The following is a 23418-nucleotide window of genomic DNA, read 5'->3' as shown; positions in this document are numbered from 1 at the left end:
ACAAGAGGGATGGCCCAGATGCAGGAATAAACAAAAGTGTTTTCAGGGTTAGTGTCAGTAGAAAGATGGGCTTGACTGGCCAATTTGGCTTGAACAGTTAAAAGGAAAAATGGAAAAATAGCTAGTTTGGTAATATGTTTCCCGTTGCTAGGCTAAAATGACAGGGTGACAACCTTTAGAACGAGATGGGCACTTTGTGTGAGGGACTGGGCATGAGAGGGAGGGGACGGACTGAGAACAGAGCGCTGTATGGCCCTCGGTTTCTATGCAGAATCTTTTTGACCGAATTTTGGATCTGCTGGGCTTTGGAGCACCGCTGTTTATTATTTCTAATCTGAGTATTTTGCAATGTATCTATGTCCCTCCTGCAGCACTTGGGGTGGGCCCCTCTCATTCCACTCCCCTTGGAAAGGTTATAGGATAAATACTAGGTATGAATGGCTTAGGCAGCATTTCCTGTGTCTTAGGGGCTTTCTTATCTGTGGCCTGAAACTGTCTGCATGAATTTACCCTTAATTGTTTTTAGAAATTCTCCTCCTGAGCCATTGCTTAACTGAACTTGAGGGATTTTCTTTTCCTTTTCTGTTCTCTTCAGCTGAAGACAGCATGAGACGCTACATCATACCCAGGTAGATGCATCCAGCAAGCGGGGAATCTGAATGGCGCCCCTGCCCCAGCCCCATATGTGTGAGTCCCCTTCCGTTTTAGGGAGAGCAGTGTTGTGCAACACAGGGGACTGTGATTGAGGCTAAAAATGGTGAATGAACCCTTTTGACTTAAAAAAGAAAACTTTGGAAGTTAGAGACAAGTAGGGTTGGTTTTTTTTTTTTTGGTTGGTTGGTTGGTTTTTTGTCCATGTCAGGACTCTAGTCTACTTGAAACTGGCATAGTTGTTGCAGTGCTGAGTCTCAAGAATTTTCTGGCTAAAAATGATTGCCTTGCCCTTGGAAAAGCAACTCTTTACAACTCAGAGAAAGAGACTTCCCAGGAAGCCATGGAGCCAGTAGGTGTTCAGTCCAAAAATCAGAAGTGCTTTGGGGAATAGTCCAAAATAAATATTTGTAGAAACCAGGCTGGCAGGGGAGGCATAGAGCTTTGTTGACCCCATGGTGCTTGCAAACAGGGTGTGGGTCTGGCACTGGTCTTGACCAGGGCGGGGGACTGCAACTCACAATGGTCCTCTCTGCTCTGTGGCCTGGGTTCTTCCCCTCCCACTGTGCTCCTGTGGGAAGCCAGTGGGGCCCAGAAAAAACAAATCCCCCTTCACCCACAACACCCTGTATCTAATTTCTGGAGCTTTTCCTGGGGCTCCCTGGACCCCGAGGTAAGAACCCTTGCTGTGCATGGAACAGGCTGAGTCTTGATTCATGAAAATTGCCCCAATACAGTTGATAGGCAGGGTGCACGCAGACTCAAGTGCTGAAGTGGGCAGTTCGTTTCGGAGACTGCTCTGTGTGGAAAGTAAGTTAATGAGGTGTGCTGCTCCTTCCTGGATGAATTGAGCTCAAACAGAGAAAATTAAGCCATCCAGCAAAGTGTGCATTTTCCCGAATAATGAGAGATCCAAAAGAGGGGCCTCATACATCTCATTTCTTCAGCCCATATCTTGTTTTGCAAGGTTTGCTGTTACGAAAAATGATATCCCTCTTTCCTAGGAGTATAGGCAGGGCTTGATGAGGAGGGAAGGAAAAAAGAGAATTTGGGCCTGGTTAATGCACTGGACCCCAGCAGCCTTCAGAATTTGAGCTCAGATTAGTCAATCAAGGGAGACAGTAGGCAGTTGTGTTCAGGATCCTGTCCTTTTTAAGTGTGGAGGTGCCATCACCGATGTTCTAATTGCAAGAGGAGATAAATGATGCCTTTGATCATAAGAAGAGTGGAAGGAATATATTGGGAAGACAGGAGGGTTTTTATCTGTTCATTCACTAACTGTTTATCTACCAACTATTTTGCTGGGCTCATGGGCAAACAGAAAAGGAAGAAGATCCCCTGAAGAAGACCCCTGGCCACCCTGCAATGGTGGAGGACAGAGTGAAGAGAGATAGGATGACAGGGGGCAGAGGGAGAGAAAGGGACAAAGGAGCGGGGCCTGACCTGCTGCTAGGAGTCTGGGAGAGCTGCCTGGAGCTGGGCTGAGGGAAGAGGGCAAGCTAGGCAGGGGGGAAGGGCACTTTAGGCAGAGAGAAAGGTGTGCGAACTGAGAGGCAGCATTTCTGGTTCTGGGAAGTACAAATATTTACCCTCCCAGGGAGGAGATGAAGTTGGAGAGGTGAGCCCGGGGTCTGAACTCAGATGTCATGCAAAAAGACATTTGAAGCTAAGTCCAAAAGCTACAGAGAGCCAAAGAGATAGTGGAAATATGAGTAGGAGGATTGCATTAGCATCTTAGATCGTTCTGCTAGTGGGGTGGATAGAATGGGGTTGAGCTGCAGATAGACAAGCTGGAGGCCAGGGACCAGTGAGGTGGCCTTGGGTGTCATTCAGGAGAGATTGATGATGAGTAGAGGAGTAGAAGTAGAAATGGGGGTGGAGGGGAGCATCATAAAGAAATCCTAAAGATGGCAGAATCTTTAGGACTTGATGACCAATTGGACATGTTGAATGTGTCATGATTTTGACTTGACTCCCAAAGAGAAAGAGTGGTACCTCTCAATGAACACAGGGAGGTACAGAGAGAGCAGGTGCCAGTTTTAGGAAGGCTGTATTTGGGGTGCTGATGGAGAAGCCCAGTGGGAAACAGAAGCTTAAAGCATCTAGAGATGTGGATTTGAAAGCTGATGGCATCAGGGTTGGAGTCATAGGCTGGGATGGGGTCACCCAGGAAGGGTTGATCAAGTGAGAATAGCAGAGAGTAGAAGATGGAGCCTTTAGGAATTTTGGAATTTGGAGTATTAGCAGAAAAGGGCAACCTTTGAAATGCACAAGTGGCCAGGGCAGATCCTCCAGTGGAAGAAAAAGCAGAGATGGGGATGAAAATGGCAGGGGTACCAGGATCCAAGGGTAAATACTGTTTCTGGAAGGGAGAGGCCGCCGTGTTAAACACTGCAGAGAGGATCATCAGCTGGGGTGAAGTTGGGAAGTCTCCATTGACTCTGGCCGCCTAGCTGTCACTGGAAATTAACAAGAGCAGTTTTAGCGGAATAGGATACCTAGGAGGTAAATAACGGTGGGTTGGGGGATGAATGACAGATAAAGGAGAGAGCCAAAGAGGGCAGACAAAGAGAAGATGGGGATTAAGGCAGTGGGGCAAGGGAGTTTATGGATGAAAATGAGAAAGACTTGGGTCCCTTCTTTGCATGGAAGAAGTCAGTGAAGGGAGCGTGAAGCTAGAGGAGAGAGAATAATGGATGAAGCAGGGTGTTTGGAGGGGAGGAGGCTGGAGAATCCACAGCATGGATGAGGGGGTTACCTCTGACTTCCTGAGCCTGTTTCCTTCAAGGCTGAGTTCAGAGGTTGATAGGTTTGTAGGTGGTGAGGGGAACCAGGGAAGTGCTTTTCAGGATCTCTGAGCCAGTGGTTCTAGATGGGCCGAAAATGTGCGTTTCTTTCTTTTTTTTTTTAACTTTTTATTTTGTGTTGGGATATAGCTGATTAACACTGTTGTGATAGTTTCAGGTGGACAGCGAAGAGATTCAACCATACATATAACCGTATCCGTTCTCCCCCAAACCTCCCTCCCATCCAGGCTGCCCCGTAAGGTTGAGCAGAGTTCACTGTACTCTACAGTAGCTGTTCAAAAATGTGCATTTCTATCAGGCTGCAGGGGAATGCTGCTGCTCTTACAGGCCTGAGACCGCACTTGGAAATTCCTGCTGGTGGCCTCCGTTCCCTCTGTGGGGTAGGAGGGACCTGCAAGAGGGAGGTGGCCTGGAGGGAAGGGGAGAAAGTGGGAAGTAGGGATGGGACGGGGATGGGGGAATTGAGAGTTCTGCCCTGCCTTGAAGGGTGCAGGGCAGCGACCAGGGCCCCGGGGGACTGGGGACCTTGCATGTGCCTTGTCACCACTGCCATGGTGGGCCTGCTTCCTCCACTCCTGTGTATGCAAAGGGGAGGAAAGTCAGATGGACAATTGTTTCTCAGCTGGGGTTCTTCAGGGCTGGTGAGAAAGCAAGACAGGGAAGTGAGTGGAGGATGAAGGCACGGGTGAAGGAAAGTGCGTAGATTTTAGTTGAGCAAGAGCGTGAGCAGAGCTGATATACCGAGCGACAGCAGAGTGGCCCAGGCCTGGGCGGTCTCATCGAGGTCAAAGAGTGGGTGTTTGGGGGACACACATGGGGAGAACTGGAAGGCAAAGAGGTTGTGGCTGTTGGAGGTGGAGACAGCCTTGGTGCAGCAGCTCTGGACAGTGAGAGGCCATGGGAGTTTGGAGATAATTCCACTGCCCAACTTGGAGAGTCCTTCTGGTCATCTCTCATCATGTGCCAGCGGCTCCCTTTCTGTGCTGAGGTGGTGTCTGAGGCTGTGACAGGAAGGAGAGATTGGAAAGACAGGGCTCTAATGAGACATGACACCTCAATTTGGTGTAAACTTTTTTTCCAAACCACCACAGGGCAGTGTATCAATGAGGGTCCTCCAGAGAAATAGAACTAATAAGATATCTACCTGTCTACCTGTCTACCTACCTGTCCATCCATCCATCCATCCATCCATCTGCTCTCTAGATCAGGCAGGCTGGTCTTTCCATTGCTGGGTACATTGCATTTTCCCAGGGCTCTCAAAGACTGAGCTCACCTGACCCTTAGAAGGACCTTAGCCAGGCATCCAGAGCTAACTACACTGAGGATGATGTGGACAGTTTCAGAGATGAAGAAACAGGAGCTGTGTGCCCAGGGTGACAGGTTCAGCATGTGGCAGAGAGCTTTTTACTTCTGAGATGCCCCCACAATTTACTGAATGGCCACCTTGATCATGAAGGGGCAAGATCGGGGTCCTTGTTCCCCAGAGGGTCCCAGGAGTCCTGCTCAGCAGAGGGAATTGCCTGTTCCAGCCGGGAGGCTTAACCCACAACTCAGCCTCAGTGGCAGCTGGATCCCATTGCCTGTAGCCGGAGAAGATGCTGCTGCTGGTACAATGCCATCTGGCCTCTTTGCTTGTTCGTTTCCAGGGCCAGAATCTGTTAAAAACAAAAGCCCAGAGAAACCAGGCCCGGGAGTGCATGCTCAGAGTAGGTGGGTGTGTATGGTGGCAGTGCTTGTGTGTGTGCTGAGGAACAGCCTGGGAGGGAGCAGCCACCAGCCTGCCAGCTCAGGATGGCTGCCGGCCACATCAAGGGGGCTCCGAGGGACCTTCTGGGATGTGTCCCCTCCCCCGGATCAGCCCACAGTAAATGAGATGATTCCCGCCAACAGCCCACGAGCCTGTCAATAACCATTCTAATCTCCTTGGCAGCCCCCAGAAGTGAATTTACAGCGTCGTGGTAAAAATGAGGCTGCATGATCAATGGATCCCCGGACAGTCTCCTTCAGGAGACACAAATGTACATTGTAACAAAACTTTATTTTCTTCCAAAAATCGCCTACATGATTAATATGGCCCGACACAGCCCAAGCTGTTCAGCATAAAAAACAGCTGTATTTCCTGCCCCCTCTTCAGTGCTGCTTCCCTCTCACTCCGTCCCTTCATCTTGGCCTCTTTGTTTTGCCCTGGAACACGTTGTCTCACACATTGTACAGTCTCACACACGGAGCAAGAGGATGCCTTTGAAATGCACTAGCTCTGTCTTCCACTCTGCTCTGTTTCCACTTGGTGTTTCAAAGTGGCTCAGACTAGACCTAAAACCAAGTTCCCCACTGCTCCAGGGAGAGAGCACGGGTGCTCCCATCACTGAGCCACGCAGAGCCGGATCCCAGGGTACCAGTGCCATCTCTTACATCATCAGGCGCCTCCAGGGGCCCAAGCTCTACACCCCTGAGTCCAGCCTGGATGAAGAACATTCTTCTCTTGGCCCCCAGGGCTTCCCAGGTGGTGCTAGTGGTAAAGAAACCATCTGCCAACGTGGGAGACATAAGAGATGAGGTTCACTCCCTGGTCGGAAGATCCCCTGGGGGAGGGCATGGCAACCCACTCCAGTATTCTTGCCTGCAGAATCCCATGGACAGAGGAGCCTGGCAGGCTATAGTCCATAGGGTCACAAAAGATTTGGACACGACTGAAGTGTTTTAGTGCACCCTTGAAGCCCTGTCTTCAGAGATGGGGAAGTTGCTGGATGTTAGGAGGGAGGACCTTGTAGATCCCATTTCTGCATCCCAGGCAGATTCTAGGAACGCTTGCAAGAAGAGTTAGGGTGTGTCAGGCAGGACAGTCATAGTGGATAGAAGATTTTTATTAATTTCACGTGTGTTTCATGTCTCTTCCCAGTGTGTAAGCTCCATGAGAGTAGAGGTCTCCTGTATAGTGCTGGGTACTTAGTAGGTCTGAGAGATGTCTTAGTTTGGGTTCTCCCACAGACCGACTGTGAAACAAAGACTTGAGAGCGTTAGTTTATTTGGGCAGTGGAAAGAGCACCACTAAGGGGAAGTAGAACTGAGAAGGGAAGGCAGCCCCCAAAATGGGTGTTATGTAAGTTGTGGGTGGTGGAGATTAATCCCACAGGGGGAAAAACTCTAGGGGCCCCTGTAAAACCCACCCGTCAGAGTCAACCAGCTCAAGGGCTGAGGCAGCTGGGGGTATTTATACATCATTTTCCTGCCACCTGTGGATGAGAACTATGGTGGTGTGTGTGTGCATCCATCAGTCATGTCCAACTCATTGCAACCCCATGGACTGTAGCCTGCCAGGCTCCTCTGTCCATAGGATTCTCCAGGCAAGAATACTCAGAGTAGGTGGGTATGTGTATACTGAAATGAGACCAGGTGGTACATGTCTGGGTATGACCTCCAGCCTCATGCTTCCTATGGGGTGGTAAATTTGGGAGATGTGAAGCTGGTTTTCTTAACTGTCTCCACCTTAGGTCTTTTTTTCTCAGTTCTTAGCCAAGAGAGGCCAAGAGGGAACCAATGATTCTCTGCCTGGGAGAACAGGTACCAGGACCCAGCTGGCATCCTTACCGCGTGCAGCCACGATGCCTCTGCCTTTCTCCTTCCACTGACTCTGCTCTTCCCTGCCCTCTTCCTCCAGGTGTAAGGAGCTGAAGTACTCCAAGGAGCTGCCCCAGATATCCATCATATTTATCTTCGTGAACGAGGCCCTGTCGGTGATCCTGCGCTCAGTTCACAGCGCGGTCAACCACACGCCGACCCACCTGCTGAAGGAGATCATCCTGGTGGATGACAACAGTGACGAAGGTATGGGGGCCGCCAGCCTGCATGCCGTTTTCTGAGACAATGCAAGCAGACAATGCACAATGTCAGCGGGGGGATGTGCCCTTATTTCATCCCATCCTGAGCCCAAGTGTCTTTGTCTCCTGTCTCTGGGGCATAGCTGGGGAATGGGGGCTGTTTGGGGGGAAGTAAGTCAAGCAAACACTAGTTCATTGCTTGAGTCCTCTAGGGCAGGGGTCTCCCAGTGCACCCCCCCTCCCCCGCCAGTCTGCACAGCAGGAGGTGAGTTGCAAGCCAGCACTTGAGCAAAGCTTCATCTGTATTTACAGCCGCTCCCCATCGCTCACATTCCTGCATGAGTTCCTCTTCCTGTCAGATCAGCGGCACCATTAGATTCTCATAGTAGCGCCAACCCTACTGTGAATTGCACAGGCGAGGGATATAGGTTGCATGCCCCTTATGAGAATCATCTGGAAACCATCCCCATCTCCACGGAATAATTGTCTCCCACGAAATCCATCCCTGCTGCCAAAATGGTTGGGGACCCCACTGCTCTAGGGCTCTTAAGAATAAATAACTGGTTATGTGTCTAGACTAATTCCCCTCTTTGTATTACCTAAAGTAGATGACATGGAAGAGCTGAATTCCTCTGCAGTCCCCCCACCCCATCTCTCTTGTCCTTTTCTGAGAGGCAGAAGGAAAAGGGAAGTTCTGTCCTGTGATGGGAAATGTTTATCATATGTCAGAATTTCCTTCTGTGCCACTGTGCCCAAAATGACTGTCGGTAGAAGTGCACCGTGTTTGCAGATCTTTAATGGCTCAATTTTAAAATATAAAACAAGCAAATATTGGAGAGCAGTAACAAAATGCCTTTGAAGTCCTTGGAATGGAGGTCTGGTGTCAAGGTGGTTGTAGAGGGCTTGCTTTGGCTAACGGTGCCTTTGTTTTGCCTCTCAGCCTACGAAACTCACTGCAGGGAGAAACCCACACAAGCTGAGGACCCCAGAGGAAGGCAGCCAGTGTGCATGCTTCAGGCCAGGGAGGTTTATCTTCTGAGAGACGGAAGGATTAGGGACAAACTGAACTCCTTGCTTTCGTTGTGATCAGTAGAGGATTACCCTGTGCTCCTGGGTCAGGCGAGGGTGAAGTAAAGGCAGGACGGTGTCCTGGATCCTGCCGGGAACCTAATGGTCTTCAGGAGCTCTGAGGAGTCTATCACATTTCACCAGCCCAGGAGTTGAAGTCCCCTTGCCCCTTCTGAACCTGTTGACTGTTACCAAGGAAGGGTTTGATTAGGTCTGGACCCAGTAATGCACCCTCAGGGCATCACCATCTTCTGGGCCTCCAGAGTTTGAGGACTAATGAGTCATTTGCTGGATTTTTCATATCCTTATTTTTCTCCCTTTTTCTCTGGCCATTTCATGATCTATTTTCTTCTAAAAGTGACCTTGAGAGTCTTCTTGGGAGAAGGCGGTTCTTTCAGTTCCCTGAAGCCTCGTGAGTCGTGGCTCCAGTGGCTTTCTCTGCAGCCTCTCAGCTTGCACCTGCAGACCTCTGGCTTCAGACATACTTACCAACTCTCTGCAAGGAATCCTGGCTCATACTTCCATTCCATTTGCTGGCTAGTCCCGCTTATTCCCCAGGTGTCCCCTATCTGTCATTTCATGGGAGATTCCTTTGTTGACATCCCGAGACACTTGCTCTGTGCTGCCTCAGCTCCCTGTACCCTCCTGTAGCACACAGCATGTGAGGTCACTGTGTCCTGCCCAGCTGGACAGGGTCTGGTTTCACAGGGCCTGGCTGGTAGCCAACCCTCTGTGAATCTGACCCTGTTACTGAACAAAAGTTCGTGTGCCCGACACACGGTGAGGTCAAACCAACAGAAACACTGGAGTTTGGAGCAGACAGGGCTATTCAAGGAGACAGGTGGTTCATGCTTAAAAAGCCCCAAACTCCTGGTAACATTTCAGCAAAGCACTTTTAAAGGCAGGGGAGGAAGGCACCATGATAGTTGTCACCAACTTCTTGGTATTGGAATCCTTTGTTCTTGCAGCTGTCCACTAGCCCAGGTCAGGATGTTCCTGTAAACCTCCAATGAGACTAATGTTATTCTCCGTTCTGCAACTTTTATCTCTGGATGAATGGAAAAATGTTTTACCCTTAAAGGTTAGAGCCTTGAAAATGGGCTGTCTTGTATGTTTCAGGCTATAGGCAACATTCTTTTACAAAAGGTGCAGAGCCAGCCTGGCTCAGCATGACAAGCAACAGAGCACAAAGGTTAAAGTGAAAGGAACAGATCTAACATGGAGTCAGATTTGTTCCTCCATTTACAACTCAGCTGGACAGTAAGCAATGATGCTGAATAGGGCTGGAAAAGGGGTGTCAGGGGCTAGCAGTGAAGTGACCAGAGGTGGTGCAGAGCAGAGCTGAAAGAGCCAGAGAAGAAAGCCGACAGTAAGTGCTAGACTGAATTGGGGTGAGGGCACGTTACCAGTGGGGCCCCTTCCCCAAGGGGAGATCTCGGCAGACTCAGCCTGCAAGGAAGACGTGGAAGGATAAGCTAGTGTCAACCAGAACGTGAGCTCTGAGAGAACAGGGGTCTCTGGTAGATGTCTTAGTGTGGGTTCCCCCAGAACAGCCCCTGAAACTAAGATTTGAGTGCAGTAGTTTCTTTGGGAGGTAAAGTGCATCATCAGAGGAGTAGGGAAGTAAGACAAAGAAGGGAAGGCAAAGCCAGAGTTAATGCCCACCCCTCAAGAGGCCATCTACTCAAGGGCAAGGGAGCTGGGGTATTGATACACCTTTGGCATCAGATTTTCACATCAGCACCTCCTGGAACCCTGACTTGGAAGAAGTTCTGCATCATGAGATCTGGGGTGGATCTAAGAATTTACATTTTTTACAAGCTTGCTGATGTGCTGCTGGTGTAGGGACCACACTTTGAAACCCACTGGGTTAAGTGCCATTTCAGCAGTTCATACTTCAGGTCTAAATGAAGATGGGGTGAGAAAAAGTGGGGAAGAGGTATTTGTTTCCGTCTGATCCTAAAGTTAATTCTCATTCATCCTCCCCTGTCCCCTGAGATACCTAGGCAACCCAGAATGGACCACATTAATAGAGTTTCCCTCTTTTCTGTCCCAGGTTTAGCATCTATATTTTTCTCCAGGCTAAACGTGCCTTCTCTTTATCTCGAAGAGGAATTTAACTTTTTTTTTTCTTTGTGACTAGTATTAACAGATTTTGTAAATGTTCTATGCACACTTGAAAAGACCCCCCCCACACACACTGTAATCATGAAATTGAATTCCTGCCAGATATCAATTTTGTGTATTTAGCTAGACTATGAGTTTATTTTCTTAAGTCTTCTTGATAATGGTGTTTTAAAATCTCCTCCTACAATATCTACTCCTTCCTGCGTTCTTAATAACATTTGATTTCTGTATCTTGTTGTCAGTTTCTTTGGCAACTATGGATTTGTATCTGCATGGCTTCACTATTAGCAGTGGTTGCTACCATTATGTAATGCTCCCTTTATCTTAAAAACATGCTTTTTTTCCCCCTGCATGAATATAGTTTGTCTAACATTAATATTGTTATCCCTGCTTACCTTCTGTCTGAATTTGATTAAAACATTTTTTCAAGCCTTACCAATTTTTTTTCCTGATCTTAAAAGTAATGCACGCTCTTTGTAGGAACATTTGAATCTATCAAAAAGTACATATAATTGGACAAAAACAAATACCAAAGAGACTAACCAGAAGCAACTGCTCATTTACCCATGTTCTCAACTCTTTTTTTCATGCATGTTTTACGTTAGGCTCCTATAATAAAAACAAGTTAATCTTCTTGTTTTCCTTCCCTGAACTGTGAAGCAGAAATATCCCTTTTTATTAAAAAAAAGTTCTGCAACCATCATTTTAATGAGGGTAGAATGGTTCTTTCTCAGGCCGGTAAAGACCAGCTCAGGTGGGAACTGTAGCCCTTCACTTCCATATGATCACATACATTCAAGGGAAAAAAAATAGGCTTTTAAAGGAATTAAACAAAAAAAAAGACTGGCTCAGGGAAAAGGTTGAATAGTCAGGTGACTCTGGATCTGTGTACACAGGTAAATCAGGGACTTTCCTAATTAGGTTTTTTTTTTTCTAAGTCATTTGTTTCATTCACCTTGAATATTGACATTGGCCTACATTAAACCTGAGGAAAGGGCAATTCTTTGTATCCTTGTGGGTTATTATACTGAAATCACTCCTGAGTGGCCACATCTGACCTTGCTGGCAGCTCCCTTCTTGGCATCTTTCTCATCTGGAAGCCCTGGCCCCACTGTCTTCTGATTGCTCTCCAGTCTTCCTCTTTCTGCTTCAGTTGGGATCACTCATGGTTCTCTGACTTTCCAGGTAGCTCAGCTAATAAAAAAAAAAAAAATCCTCCTGCAATGCAGGAGACCTGGATTCGATCCCTGGGTTGGGAAGAACCCTGGAGGAAGGCATGGCAACCCACTCCGGTATTCTTGCCTGGAGAATCCCTGTGGGCTGAGGAACCAGGAGCCTGGTGGGCTACAGTCCATGGGGTCAAAAGAGTCAGACACGACTGACCAACTGAACAGCAACAAAGGCTTACAAAAGCTTCTTCTGGGGAAGGCATCTCGGTCATCAGTGACCCCAGAGAAGCACAGGGCTCACCCTGGTGGGGGCACCTGGCAGGGCTACTGTGTGAACCAGATAGTGGGTAAAAGGCAGAAAGCTGGACAGATGGAATGAACTGATCTGTGTTTTCTGCTTCTGACCTCATCAGGGTGTACTGCCTCCCTTCAGGGGGAAGTATAAGGATGAAATCAGTGTCCTCAGCTGATCCAGGCAGCGGGTGTGGAGTACCAGCACACACTTAGCCTCTGGTCAGAACATCTAGTTATAGGGAAAAATGGGGACCAGACTCCTTCGAATGATCTACCCTCAGCTGTAAGTGTGGTCAGGTTGCAGGGGAGATAGTAACAATAGCCCTCAACACATCTGCATCTAGTCACACCACTCGCATATGGACAGTTGGCCTTGGTGCGTCCGTCTCTCTTCCTCATCCTCCTGGAGCTCTCTTTTGCCCCCCACCAGTGTTGGATTCCATCTCTCTTTCTTGGTTTATGTTCTTATTTTGGTGAAACTCAACGTCTCAGGCTTCCTGAGAAATATTATAAGGAAGATAGAATCTTTTGAGATCATCCAAGTCTGAAAGAAGCTTTGTCCTAATCTTTCTTAGGACAGAAAGATGATGTGTGAATGATGACCTGATTGAATTAGATATTACCTTTTTTTTTTTTTTTTTTTGGTCAGAATGTTGATGGGTTTGTGCCATTATTTTCCATCTTTCAGTGTTTTTTAGAAGAAACAGAAGAGTCCTGATTCCTTAATCTTTTGCATGTTTCTTTCCTTTCCGGAATCTTCATTTTGTTCATGGAGTTTAGAAATTCACAATGATGAGCCTTGTAGGTTCATTTTCATCCTTTGGTCATTCAGTGGCATCAGTGTGGAATCTACTGTCAGTTTTTGAAAAATTTCTTGGAATATTTAATTGGTGATTCCTCCCCATTCTTCTCAATTCTCTCTTTAGGCATCTCCCATTATATTCCATTATTAAACCTCCTAGATTGAAACCCTTAATTTTCTTATCTTTTCTCTGCTATCTTTCTTTATCTTTTTGAAATCTGATATATTTGCTTTCTTTAATTTTATTTCCTTTCCTTTCTATTCAGTTTTTTTTATTTCTGCTGTCAGGATTTTGCTTCCAAGTCCTCATTTTTATTCTCTGAAAGTTTCTTTTTAGAGTGTATTGTTTTTATTTAATGGAAGCAATATGTTTTCTGATCCCTTGGAGGATATTAATAATGTCTTGTTTGGTTTTTCAGTTTTCTCCCTGTGTAGTCTGTTTCCACAAGGTGCTTTTTCCCCCCCTCTTTGTTATGTAGTTTCTATCTCCCACCTTGGGGGCTTTCTTGCCTGTCCAGCTAGCCTATTGTCTGCTCATGATTACCTCTTAAAAGGTGATTAGACAGCCGGGGCTGGAGGAGAGAAAAATGGGACATTATTGTATCATGGATTCAGAGTTTCAGTTTGAGAAGATGAAAAAGTTCTGAAGATGGATGCTGATGGTGTGCTTGCACAACAATGTGATTATATTTACTCTCATTGAACTGTAAAGTAAAATTTCACACTATATATACATGTGTACACACACACACACACACACACACACACACTCTGAGCGTTTAGACTTCCTAGGTTTGACAGCAGAGGCGTCAGACACATCTGTCGATCTGTGAACCCCCTTTCCAGGCTCCCTAGCTTTGTGGTTCATGTCTCAGCTTGTGTCTTCTCTGACCTTGAAGGTCATAGGTTTGTTTATTTTATTTTTGAATCCCTTTCCTATAGTCTTCAGCAGCTTGTGTCAAATTTGTGAGTTACATTCATCATCTTATCCCAGAAATTCTATATTCATTTTTAAGAACTTTCATAGAAATTGAATTTGTTCTCCAAATGCATATACTGTCCCATGAAAAGTATGTGCAAGTGTCTCTTTCTTTGTATCCTCACCAACACTAGACCTTATTCATCTTTGTCATCTTTGCTGTTCTGGTGAGTCACAAATGGATATCATTTTTCATTTTTAAACCTGCATTTTTGAAATGTTAGTGGTGTTGAACACTTTTTCATATATTTGACCATATTTTCTTTCTTAATGGATTTGCCTACTAATGACACTCAATTTTTTTCTATTGGAATATTTATCTTATTGATTTATAAGAACTTTGTATATATTAAAAAAAAACTTTTTACCTTCATTTTATAGATACTTCTCTCAATTTTAGCTCTCACTTTAATTTGTTGACAATGTTTTTAGACAAGCATAAATTTTGCATTTTTATATAGTCAAATCCATCAGTCTTTTCCTCAAGTAATGTCCTAAGGAAGTTATTTATAATCCTTAGAAGGTGCAAATATTTATGCATATTTTCTTATAGGTAAACATTCCTTTTCAAAGTAAATTCCAACAAACTAAATATTTTTATATCAGGTCTGAGAAAGTTTTAATCTAGAGACTCTTGTCTGAAAGTATGGCTATCTAGAGGTATTTAATAATTTATCCTCACCATTTATTTGAAATATTTGTTTTCATATGCTAAAATATTTTAGATTTGGAAACATTGAGGCTGAATCACATGAGGACTGATTGGTTATGAAGGAGGGTAAACAAGAGGGAGGGGTCGGAGAGGAGTCCCAGGGTCCTGGCTACCGTGACAAGACAGGTTGGTGCTCTCCATTAAGACAAGGATATGGTGGTGCAGTGGTAAAGAATCTGCCTGCCAATGCAGGAGACACAAGAGACACAGGTTCGATCCCTGGGTCAGGAAGATCCCCTGGAGAAGGCAATGGCAACCCACTGCAGTATTCTTGCCTAGAAAATCCCATGGACAGAGGACCCTGGTGGGCTCTATAGTCCATGGCATCGCAGAGTCAGACATGACTGAGCAACTGAACCACCACCAGGTTTGGGAGAGGGACTGAGCTCACCTTTGGGATATGCCAAGTCCAGATTCCCCTGGAACTTTGCTGTGCCTTCCAAACTGGAGGGTAACATTAGCCATTAAGTTGAAATAATTTTAGAAAGTTCTTCATTTCCACTATTATAATCTTTAATGCATAAAATTATATGCATAATACATATCTTATCAGTAGTTTCTGTTTTTTAAAAACTTTTTTCCCCTTTTCCTTAAGCAGTATGTGGAGGTCTTGGCTAAGGCACCTACCTTTTCTGAGCTTGAGTGAATTGTGGGTGATAGTGGCTTTTACGCAGAGTTTAAATTATGGGCTTTCTTGGTGATACTTGTAAAGCACATTATACTGAGTTGGCCAAAAAATGGTTCAGGTTTCTCTGTAAGATAGTATGGAAAATCCCGAATGAACTTTTGGCCAATCCAGTAAAAGTTCTGGCAGTATAATCAAGCGTGTAACCATTGGGTGTGCTTGTGGTGTTACTTGATTTGCCAACTCCAGCTTATTCCTCAACATCTATTTGTGTGTCACCTCCACTGGGAAGCCTTCCTGGATTTCCTAGATGTAGCTGGGTTGGGGACCCTCTCAGCCTCTGCTCCTGGACATCAGTGTATCATTTGGCTCAGCACTTAGCTCGCCTTATTATCCCTGTGCACTTGCCCGTCTCGCAACTATAGGACCCTTGAGGGCAAGAACCAGAGCCCTTCTGCGCTGTGTCCCCAGTGCCTTGAGTACTGCCAAGTTACAGGGCTGGCTGGATCTGTTCTTTTCAAAGGTATGTGTGCAAAGCAGTGTTTGTACTTCCCCTGGCATCATCCTGGCAGTTTTTGTGTTTAGCATTGTTCTATTGACCTGACCAAAAAGTTCATTCAGGTTTTTCCATATGAAAAACCCAAACGAACTTTTTGGCCAACCCAACACATATCTTGGCTTCAATGCCCTTGTTGTGTTCGTTTAGACCTCAAAAGCTGCGTGTCTCCAGTCATCGAGATTTGTGTCTCTTGGTGCCCTGGGTGGCCGTAGACCTCGTCACTCACAGTTCCCCGTGAGTGAGCACCCCTGATCAAGCACTTCCCTTGGTTGTGTGTTTACTGGTTGAAAGCACAATGTATCGAGTGAGAAAACTCTTCAATGGAAGGCTCAACCCTCTGGGCTTTCAAAAGGGATTTTAGAGAAGGCATCCTGGCATTGTTTGCTTTTCTTCTTGGGTTATCATGGCAGAGATAGGAGAGGTCTTGTGTTTCAGGAAGATAACATTTTTCCTGTGTTGAGGCTCTGAGTGAAGTAGCCAAGGGACACCTTGTTATCACACTGCTCCATACTGGGCCAGGCTTCCTTATTGGAACAGCACCTGCCTCTCCCCAACCTGTAAAGAGCCTTACTAATCGGAAATAATACTTGTTTTTTTTTTTTTTTTCCCCAAACCAGATCACTGCAGTGTGACAGCATTTGCTCTGTGGGTCTGTGATCACAATTAGGTTGTACATTTGCATTTCTCCCTGGGGTATTTTCAGGCCATGGGGAGGAGAGGAGAAGGAGTGAGTGTATCTTTACACTAGAGATAATGTGAGAACTCAGCTAAACCTTCCTATGTTAACTGCTTAAAACAACAACAACACAAAACCTTGTTATTTTCAAATAATTTTAGATTCACAAAAAGTTGCAAAAATGTACAAGGGGTCTGTGCCCTTCTCTGAGTTTCCCCCACTGGTAACCTCTTGCAAAACTCTAGTACAGGGACTTCCCTGGTGGTCCAGTGGTTAAGAATCCTTCTTGCAATGCAGCAGATGGAAGTTTGATTCCTGCTCAGGGAACTGACATCCCACATGCCACATTTCAGCTAGAGAGTCTGCACTGCAGTGAAGGATCCCGTTTGTTTAGTCCTTCATCAGTGGAAGGAGGTTTGGGTGCTGTGACCATTGGCGTACAGATGTTGATACAAAAATAAATTTTCATTTCTCTGGGATAAATACTTAAGGGTCTCATTGCTTGAATTACGATAAACACACATTCAGTCGAACTTTCTGGTCATTTATTCCATTTATGTGACAACTTCTCTTTAAAAATCAGATTAATTGTGTGTCTTCCAGCCAAACTTCCAGTGGAGGAAAAGTTTCTGTTTTAACCTTGGCGACCTTAACTGTGATATTAAGGGGAATGGGTTGCATTCCTACAGAACCAGGAGTAATTAAAAAACTAAGCTGAGGGACTCCCCAGTGGTCCACTGGTTAAGACTCTGTGCTTCCAGTGCAGGGGGCACAGGTTTGATCTCTGGTTGGGGAACTAATATCCCATATGCTGTGTGGCCAAAAAAAAATTTTTTTTAATGTATATTGAAAGTTTTGCCTTGGGATCAGATTTGGTTTTCCATTAGATAAGACCCATTGGGCTTCTCAGGTGGCATTAGTGGTAAAGAATCCACCTGCCAATGCCTGAGATGCAAGAGACTTGGGTTCGATCCCTGGGTTGAAAAGATCCCCTGGAGGAGGAAATGGTAACCCACTCCAGTATTCTTGCCTGGAAAATTCCTTGGATAGGGGAGCCTGGCGGGCTACAGTCCATGGGTTGCAAAGAGTCGTACACGACTAAATAACTAAACACACACACACAAGACCAAACAATACATGCTCCTGGAGGGGCTTATACACCCTCAGAGATGAGAATGAGGCTGGGCCCAGGGAAAGTGAGGCCCAGGCACTCAGACATAGTAGTGTTCTTCTTCCCGGGCTCCGCTGTCTCTGAGCTCCTCCTTCCCCTGGTGGCTTGAGAAGACTGGCCACCTCCAGTTTTCCAGGCCATCTGGAGGGAAGCATGGCTGCAAAGACGGCCCAATGTTGACATTGTAATTACAGCTTCAGTCATTGTAGGGGGACAGGGCCACCTCTCCAGGGGAATCCCAGGGAAGGGAACTGGTGCTCTAGTTTGGGTCAGATGGCCTTCACTGGACCTGCCAACTGAGGCAGGAGGACAGGGCAATGCATAGAACTACCACACTCCAGTAACCCTGGGGGGAATCTCAAGAAACAGAGGGAGCCGGGTGGACAGGCACACCATGGACCTTGTTTGTTGTAATCACATCCATGGGATTCACGCCTGGGGTTCCCACAAGTTGGGGAAATCAGTGGGGCCTTTGAGAAGGATGTGGCGCTTGAGTTGGATCATGAGAGACAGTTAGAACTTGGACATATGGATGGGAGGGAACAGCAGTGAAGGGAAGTAGACGAACCTGGATCTCAGGGCACAAATGCTTGGAACATAGAGATGTTATAGACCAAGGTTCTTGGCTTCCTTGTGTTTAGTCACTTAGTCGTATCCAACTCTTTGTGACCCCATTGACTGTAGCCCACCAGGCCCCTCTGTCCATGGGGATTCTCCAGCAAGAATACTGGAGTGGGTTCCCATGCCCTCCTCCAGGTGATCTTCCCAACCCAGGGACTGAACCCAGGTCTCCCACATTGCAGCCAGATTCTTTACCATCTGAGCCACCAGGGAAGCCTTGTTGCCATGCCCTCCTCTAGTGGATCATCCCAACCCAGGGATCAAACCCAGGTCTCCTGAATTGCTGGTGGATTCTTTACTGTCTGAGCCACCAGGGAATAGAATTTGATCAGAGGCCAGACAAGAAACTCAGGCGGAGCTTTATTGGGGCCCTGCTGCAGCAGAGGGGAGCAAGAACAAGCAACAGGTTCCCTTGCTTGCTGGCTCCCTGAGGTGGGGGTCCAGCTTATTCCTTACGTGGGACGAGGGCAGGGGTGGGTGCAGGGGTGGCTAAGCTAGTTAGCCCACCCCTTAGGTGGTGTTGTGTGCAGGGGGTCTGTGCAGTACCCCACTTTTGCTCCAGGTTCTTCCAAAGTGGCAGTTAGGTATTTTGGTCTCTCTGTAGCTTTTGTCCAGAAGTTGCCCCAACCGCACTTTAACCGTCATTTTTAGTCTCATGCAGTCTTTTTTGTATTCTGTTGCTCAAGGAGAGGTGTGTTCAAATGCAGCCATTGCAGCACTGCCGCAGAGGGTCCCAGCTCCCAGCCTGTCCCAGACAGGAAGGCGGGCAATGGGATTCAACATGTAAGAATTGATGGAGTTTCAGAGAGAGAGCATCCTAGTCAGAGATGGGGACTTGCTGAGCCACAGGATTGAAGAGGGGTAGCATGATCATGTCCTGTGATAATGCTGAGCAGCCTCAGAGCAGGAGGGATTAGGAAAAAAAAAAAAAGGCTCCTTGAACAGCCTGGCTGGGGATGGGGATCAAGTGAGACAGAGGGAGAGGTGGGTCAAGGGAGCCCAGGGGTCGGTGGAAATACAGTCAGAAAGGCCAGGCGTGGCTGTTTTCACCTTTGTTCCCCAAGGAGCAGCATGGGAGCTTTAATCTTATTTTTTTGGAAAAGTGAGGTGGATCCTGAGTTGGTCCTGACGAGAGAATCTTTAGATCTCTTTAGCTCTGAGCTCTGGGCAGTTTGCTGGGCAGAGGCTCTTTGGCCTCAGGCTGTGCTGCAGAGTCTGGGAGGGTCAGTGCACAGCACCTGCACACAGGTTGGAACAAAGCCTTCCTTATCTCTGGCCCTTGGGGCACCATGCCTGCTTTCTGAATCTGATGGCCAGGTCCTGCCTGGCCTCTAGTTTCCTTGTTTTACACACTTGGGAGGACATCTGGCTTCAAGGGGGCCTGCGAGTGAAGGATGCCTGAAGGAAGTCAAGGAACCCTGGGGTGGGGGCATAAACACAAAGGGGCCCTGACATGCCATTCACCCTCCTGGGCACGGCTCCACGGTGCTAACCGAGCACACGTCTTCTGGAGTCTAGACCACGCCCTCTGACGCTGGGAGATGTTCACTGATACCCATTTAAAAAAAGAAGTTCATGGCCCTAGGGACTGTCATACAGAGTCAGAAAGAGAAGAACAAGTATTATATATTAAGCACATATATGTGGATTCTAGAGAAATGGTACAGATGAACTTAGTTGCAAAGCAGAAAGAGAGACACAGACGCAGAGAACAAATGTGTGGACACCAAGGTAGGAAAAAGGGGTGGGATGGATTGGGAGCTTGAGATGGACATATTGACACTACTGTGTATAAAATAGGTAACTAATAAGAGCCTACTGCATAGCACAGGGAATTCTTCCCAGTGCTCTGTGGTGAACTAAATGGGAAGGAAATCCAGAAAAACGGGGATATATGTATAGGTATAGCTGATTCACTTTGCTGTACAGTAGAAACTAATACAACATTGTAAAGCAACTATACTCTGATAAAAAGAAAAAAAATAATAAAGAATTTGCAGGAGTTGGGGCTCCTACTCAGCCATCCTGGTCCTGGAACTAGGACTCTGCAGGAGTCCCTGGCAAGGGTCACCTCTCTCTGTGCTTTCCTTCTTCCTTCTGGTTCAAGACTCCCTCCCCACCTTCAAAGCCCTGCTGTCCCCTCGCCAGAGTCATCCCCTTGTTTCCCAAGACATGTCTATTCTCTGTTCACCAGTATACAGAGATACATACAATTAAAAATGAGTAACAAGTTTAACGAGAAGGCAATGACACCCCACTCCAGTACTCTTGCCTGGAAAATCCCATGGACAGAGGAGCCTGGTAGGCTGCAGTCCATGCTAAGGGTCGGACACAACTGAGCGACTTCACTTTCACTTTTCAGTTTCATGCATTGGAGAAGGAAATGGCAACCCACTCCAGTGTTCTTGCCTGGAGAATCCCAGGGACAGCGGAGCCTGGTGGGCTGCCGTCTATGGGGTTGCACAGAGTTGGACACGATGAAAGTGACTTAGCAGCAACAAGTTTAACATGCATTGAGTGTCTTCTGTGTGCCGGGCCCTGAGCTAAGTGCTTTGCAGGCATCCTCTTATTTAACACCCTAAACAACCCTCTCAGGTAGGGACCATTGTTGTTCAGTTGCTAAGTTGCATCCGACTCTTTGTGACCCCATGGACTGCGGCACGCCAGGCTTCTCTCTCTTTTCACCATCTCCCAGAGTTTGCTCAAACTCATGTCCATTGAGTCGGTGATGCCATCCAGCCATCTCATCCTCTGTCATCCCCTTTTCCTCCTGCCTTCAATCTTTCCCAGCATCAGGTTCTTTTCCAATGAGTCGGCTCTTCCCATCAGGTGGCCAAAATATTGAAGCTTTAGCTTCAGCATCAGTCCTTGCAGTGAATATTCAGGGTTGATTTCCTTTAGGATTGACTGGTTTGATCTCCTTGCAGTCCAAGGGACTCTCAAGAGTCTTCTCCAGCACCATAGTTCAAAAGCATCGGTTCTTTGGTGCTCAGTGTTTTTTTTATTGTCCAGATCTCACATCCGTACGTGACTACTGGAAAAACCATAGCTTTGACTGTATGGACTTTTGTAGGCAAAGTAATGTCTCTGCTTTTTAATACACTGTCTAGGTTTGTCATAGATTTTCTTCCAAGAAGCTAGCGTCTTTTAATGTCATGGCTACAGTCACCATCCATAATGATTTTGGAGCCCGGGTTCCATCCCTGGGTTCCAGAAGGTCCCCTGGAGAAGGCAATGGCAACCCACTCCTGTATTCTTGCCTGGGGAATTCCATGGGCAGAGGAGCCTGGTGGCCTACAGTCCATGGGGTTACAAAAAGTCAGACATAACTAAGTGACTTTCATTTCACTTCAAAGGACCCATACTGCCTTTGACCTTGGAGAATTCAGGGCTCTGAATACAGAGGTACCCAAAATACCAGAAAAGGGGAGACTGGCCAGATAACTTACTCTTATTCCATTCCTGGCTGACAACTGCATTTAAGGAAAACTCTAAGAAGTGACCAAACGCTGGGCTCTGACCCTGCTCTCTCCAGGGTTTCCTCTGTGCCATTTTGCTCCCCCTGAGCACCGCCCCCGCCTCCAGATGGTGAGTTCGGTTATTTCAGAGAAGAGATTTGCCAGCTTCAGAGAGTTCAGAATCAATATCACAGTAAATAAGAAACATAATGAAAGAAAAACACACTCCAGGCTGTAGACAAATTTTATCGCTTAAATTCACATGTTATTATTAGAATCAGCTGCAAGTACCAGATTTTCAACTGCCTTTTGATGGGGTGAGATAGGGGAATGCTCTTAATTTGGGGGAGCAATCTGGAGCCACCCCCAAAGAGGCATTACGATATTTTCCTGTGGGGTTGGGCTCCTTGTATTTTTTTTTTTTTAAGGTGAAATTTAAATGGAAGAAGCAGCCGAGAGGAATTTCTTAACAAAGGAATAAAAGCAGAGATGGCTTTCCTTTTCAAAGTCTCTTTCCTGAATGCACTGCTCCGTGTGATATATTTAGTTTAACACTTTGGTATTTTGCACCTCACATCTTTCTTCTTGCTTCTTTTCGTCTTTTGCTTTCTTTTCTCCTTGCTTTGATCTCACTGCGGCATCGCCTTTAAAATGCTTTCATACATGCCAAAAGCATCCCTTTTTAATCTCCCCCATTCTTCCTGAAGTTTCTAGCTCTCGCCTCGCCTCTTATTTCACTCCCACAGTCAGACAATGCATTATTTAAGTCCGCAAAACTGAGAGATGCCCAGAAAATAAAACACGCAATGTAGCCGTCGTCTGTGTTATTTTGTCTTGTGTTTTCACATGCCTGCTCTCACTCTCTCCATGGATGTTATTTTGTAACTTTGTATTTTATATTGGAGCATAGACAATTAACAATGTTGTGATAGTTTTGGGTGGACAGCAAAGGGACTCAGCCATACATATACATGTATCCATTCTCTCCCAAACTCCCCTCCCATCCAGGCTGCCTCATAACGTTGAGCAGAGTTCCTTGTGCTCCACAAGTAGGTCCTTGTTGGTTATCCATTTTAAATACAGCAGTGTGTACATGTCCGTCCCAAGCTCCCTAACTATCCCTCCTCCCCATCCGTCCCCCTGGCAACTGTAAGTTTGCTCTCTAAGTCTGTGAGTCTGTTCCTAATTTGTAAATAAGTTCATTTGTATCATTTCTTTATAGAGTGTTCATATAAGGGATGTCACACAGTATTTCTCCATCTCTGACTTATTTCACTCTGTATGACAACCTCATGGATGTTCCTGCCTGCATGCTAAGTCACTTGAGTCTTGTCCAACTCTTTGTGACCCTATCGACTGTAGCCCTCCAGGCTCCTCTGGAGAATCCCATGGAGAATCCCATGGGATTCTGCAGGCAGGAATATTGGAGTGGGTTGCCATGGCCCTCCTCCAGGGTAATTTCCCCACCCAGAGATTGAAACTTTGTCTCTTACATCTCCTGCATTGCAGGCAGGTTCTTTATGACTAGGGCCACCTGGGAAGTCCTTGGATGTTCTTAAGGGCTAGGATTTCAGAGACAGGTCCATGCTATGGAGAGTGGGGCAGGGACAGAGGAGTGGAGTACGGGCGGGGGGTGCTTCTTGGGTTATCGCTGTCCCTTCAGAGTTTGGTGAGAGGAGGAGTTTTGATGGCATCATGGATGATTCGCACATTAAAAAAAAAACTCATAAAATAGCACTGCAGAAACGTAGGGCAGCATGCCTGATGGCTGTGCTGAACCTGCATTAAGGACGGTGGTTTTCCCTCTGCTAACTCAAGACCCCCAAGCACGGTGAGCTGGAAGTTTCCATCAGGGATGGGGAAAAAGGCTAGTGTCAGAGT

General features: G+C 46.6%; 1 protein-coding gene across 1 annotated transcript in view; it reads left to right on the top strand.

Moving 5' to 3' along the window:
• The window catches only part of GALNT17 (polypeptide N-acetylgalactosaminyltransferase 17), a 429186-nt gene that overhangs the window by 205744 nt on the left and 200024 nt on the right, over nucleotides 1–23418 (top strand). Inside the window, exon 3 of the mRNA XM_019988316.2 lies at nucleotides 7117–7283. Coding sequence (XP_019843875.1) covers nucleotides 7117–7283 — 167 coding nt within the window. The remainder of the gene's footprint in view (nucleotides 1–7116; nucleotides 7284–23418) is intronic.

Source organism: Bos indicus, chromosome 25 (assembly GCF_029378745.1).
Source record: "Bos indicus isolate NIAB-ARS_2022 breed Sahiwal x Tharparkar chromosome 25, NIAB-ARS_B.indTharparkar_mat_pri_1.0, whole genome shotgun sequence".
Lineage (NCBI taxonomy): Eukaryota > Metazoa > Chordata > Mammalia > Artiodactyla > Bovidae > Bos > Bos indicus.
Note: the sequence above shows the minus strand (reverse complement) of the source record. Positions and strands in the feature narration are given on the sequence as shown.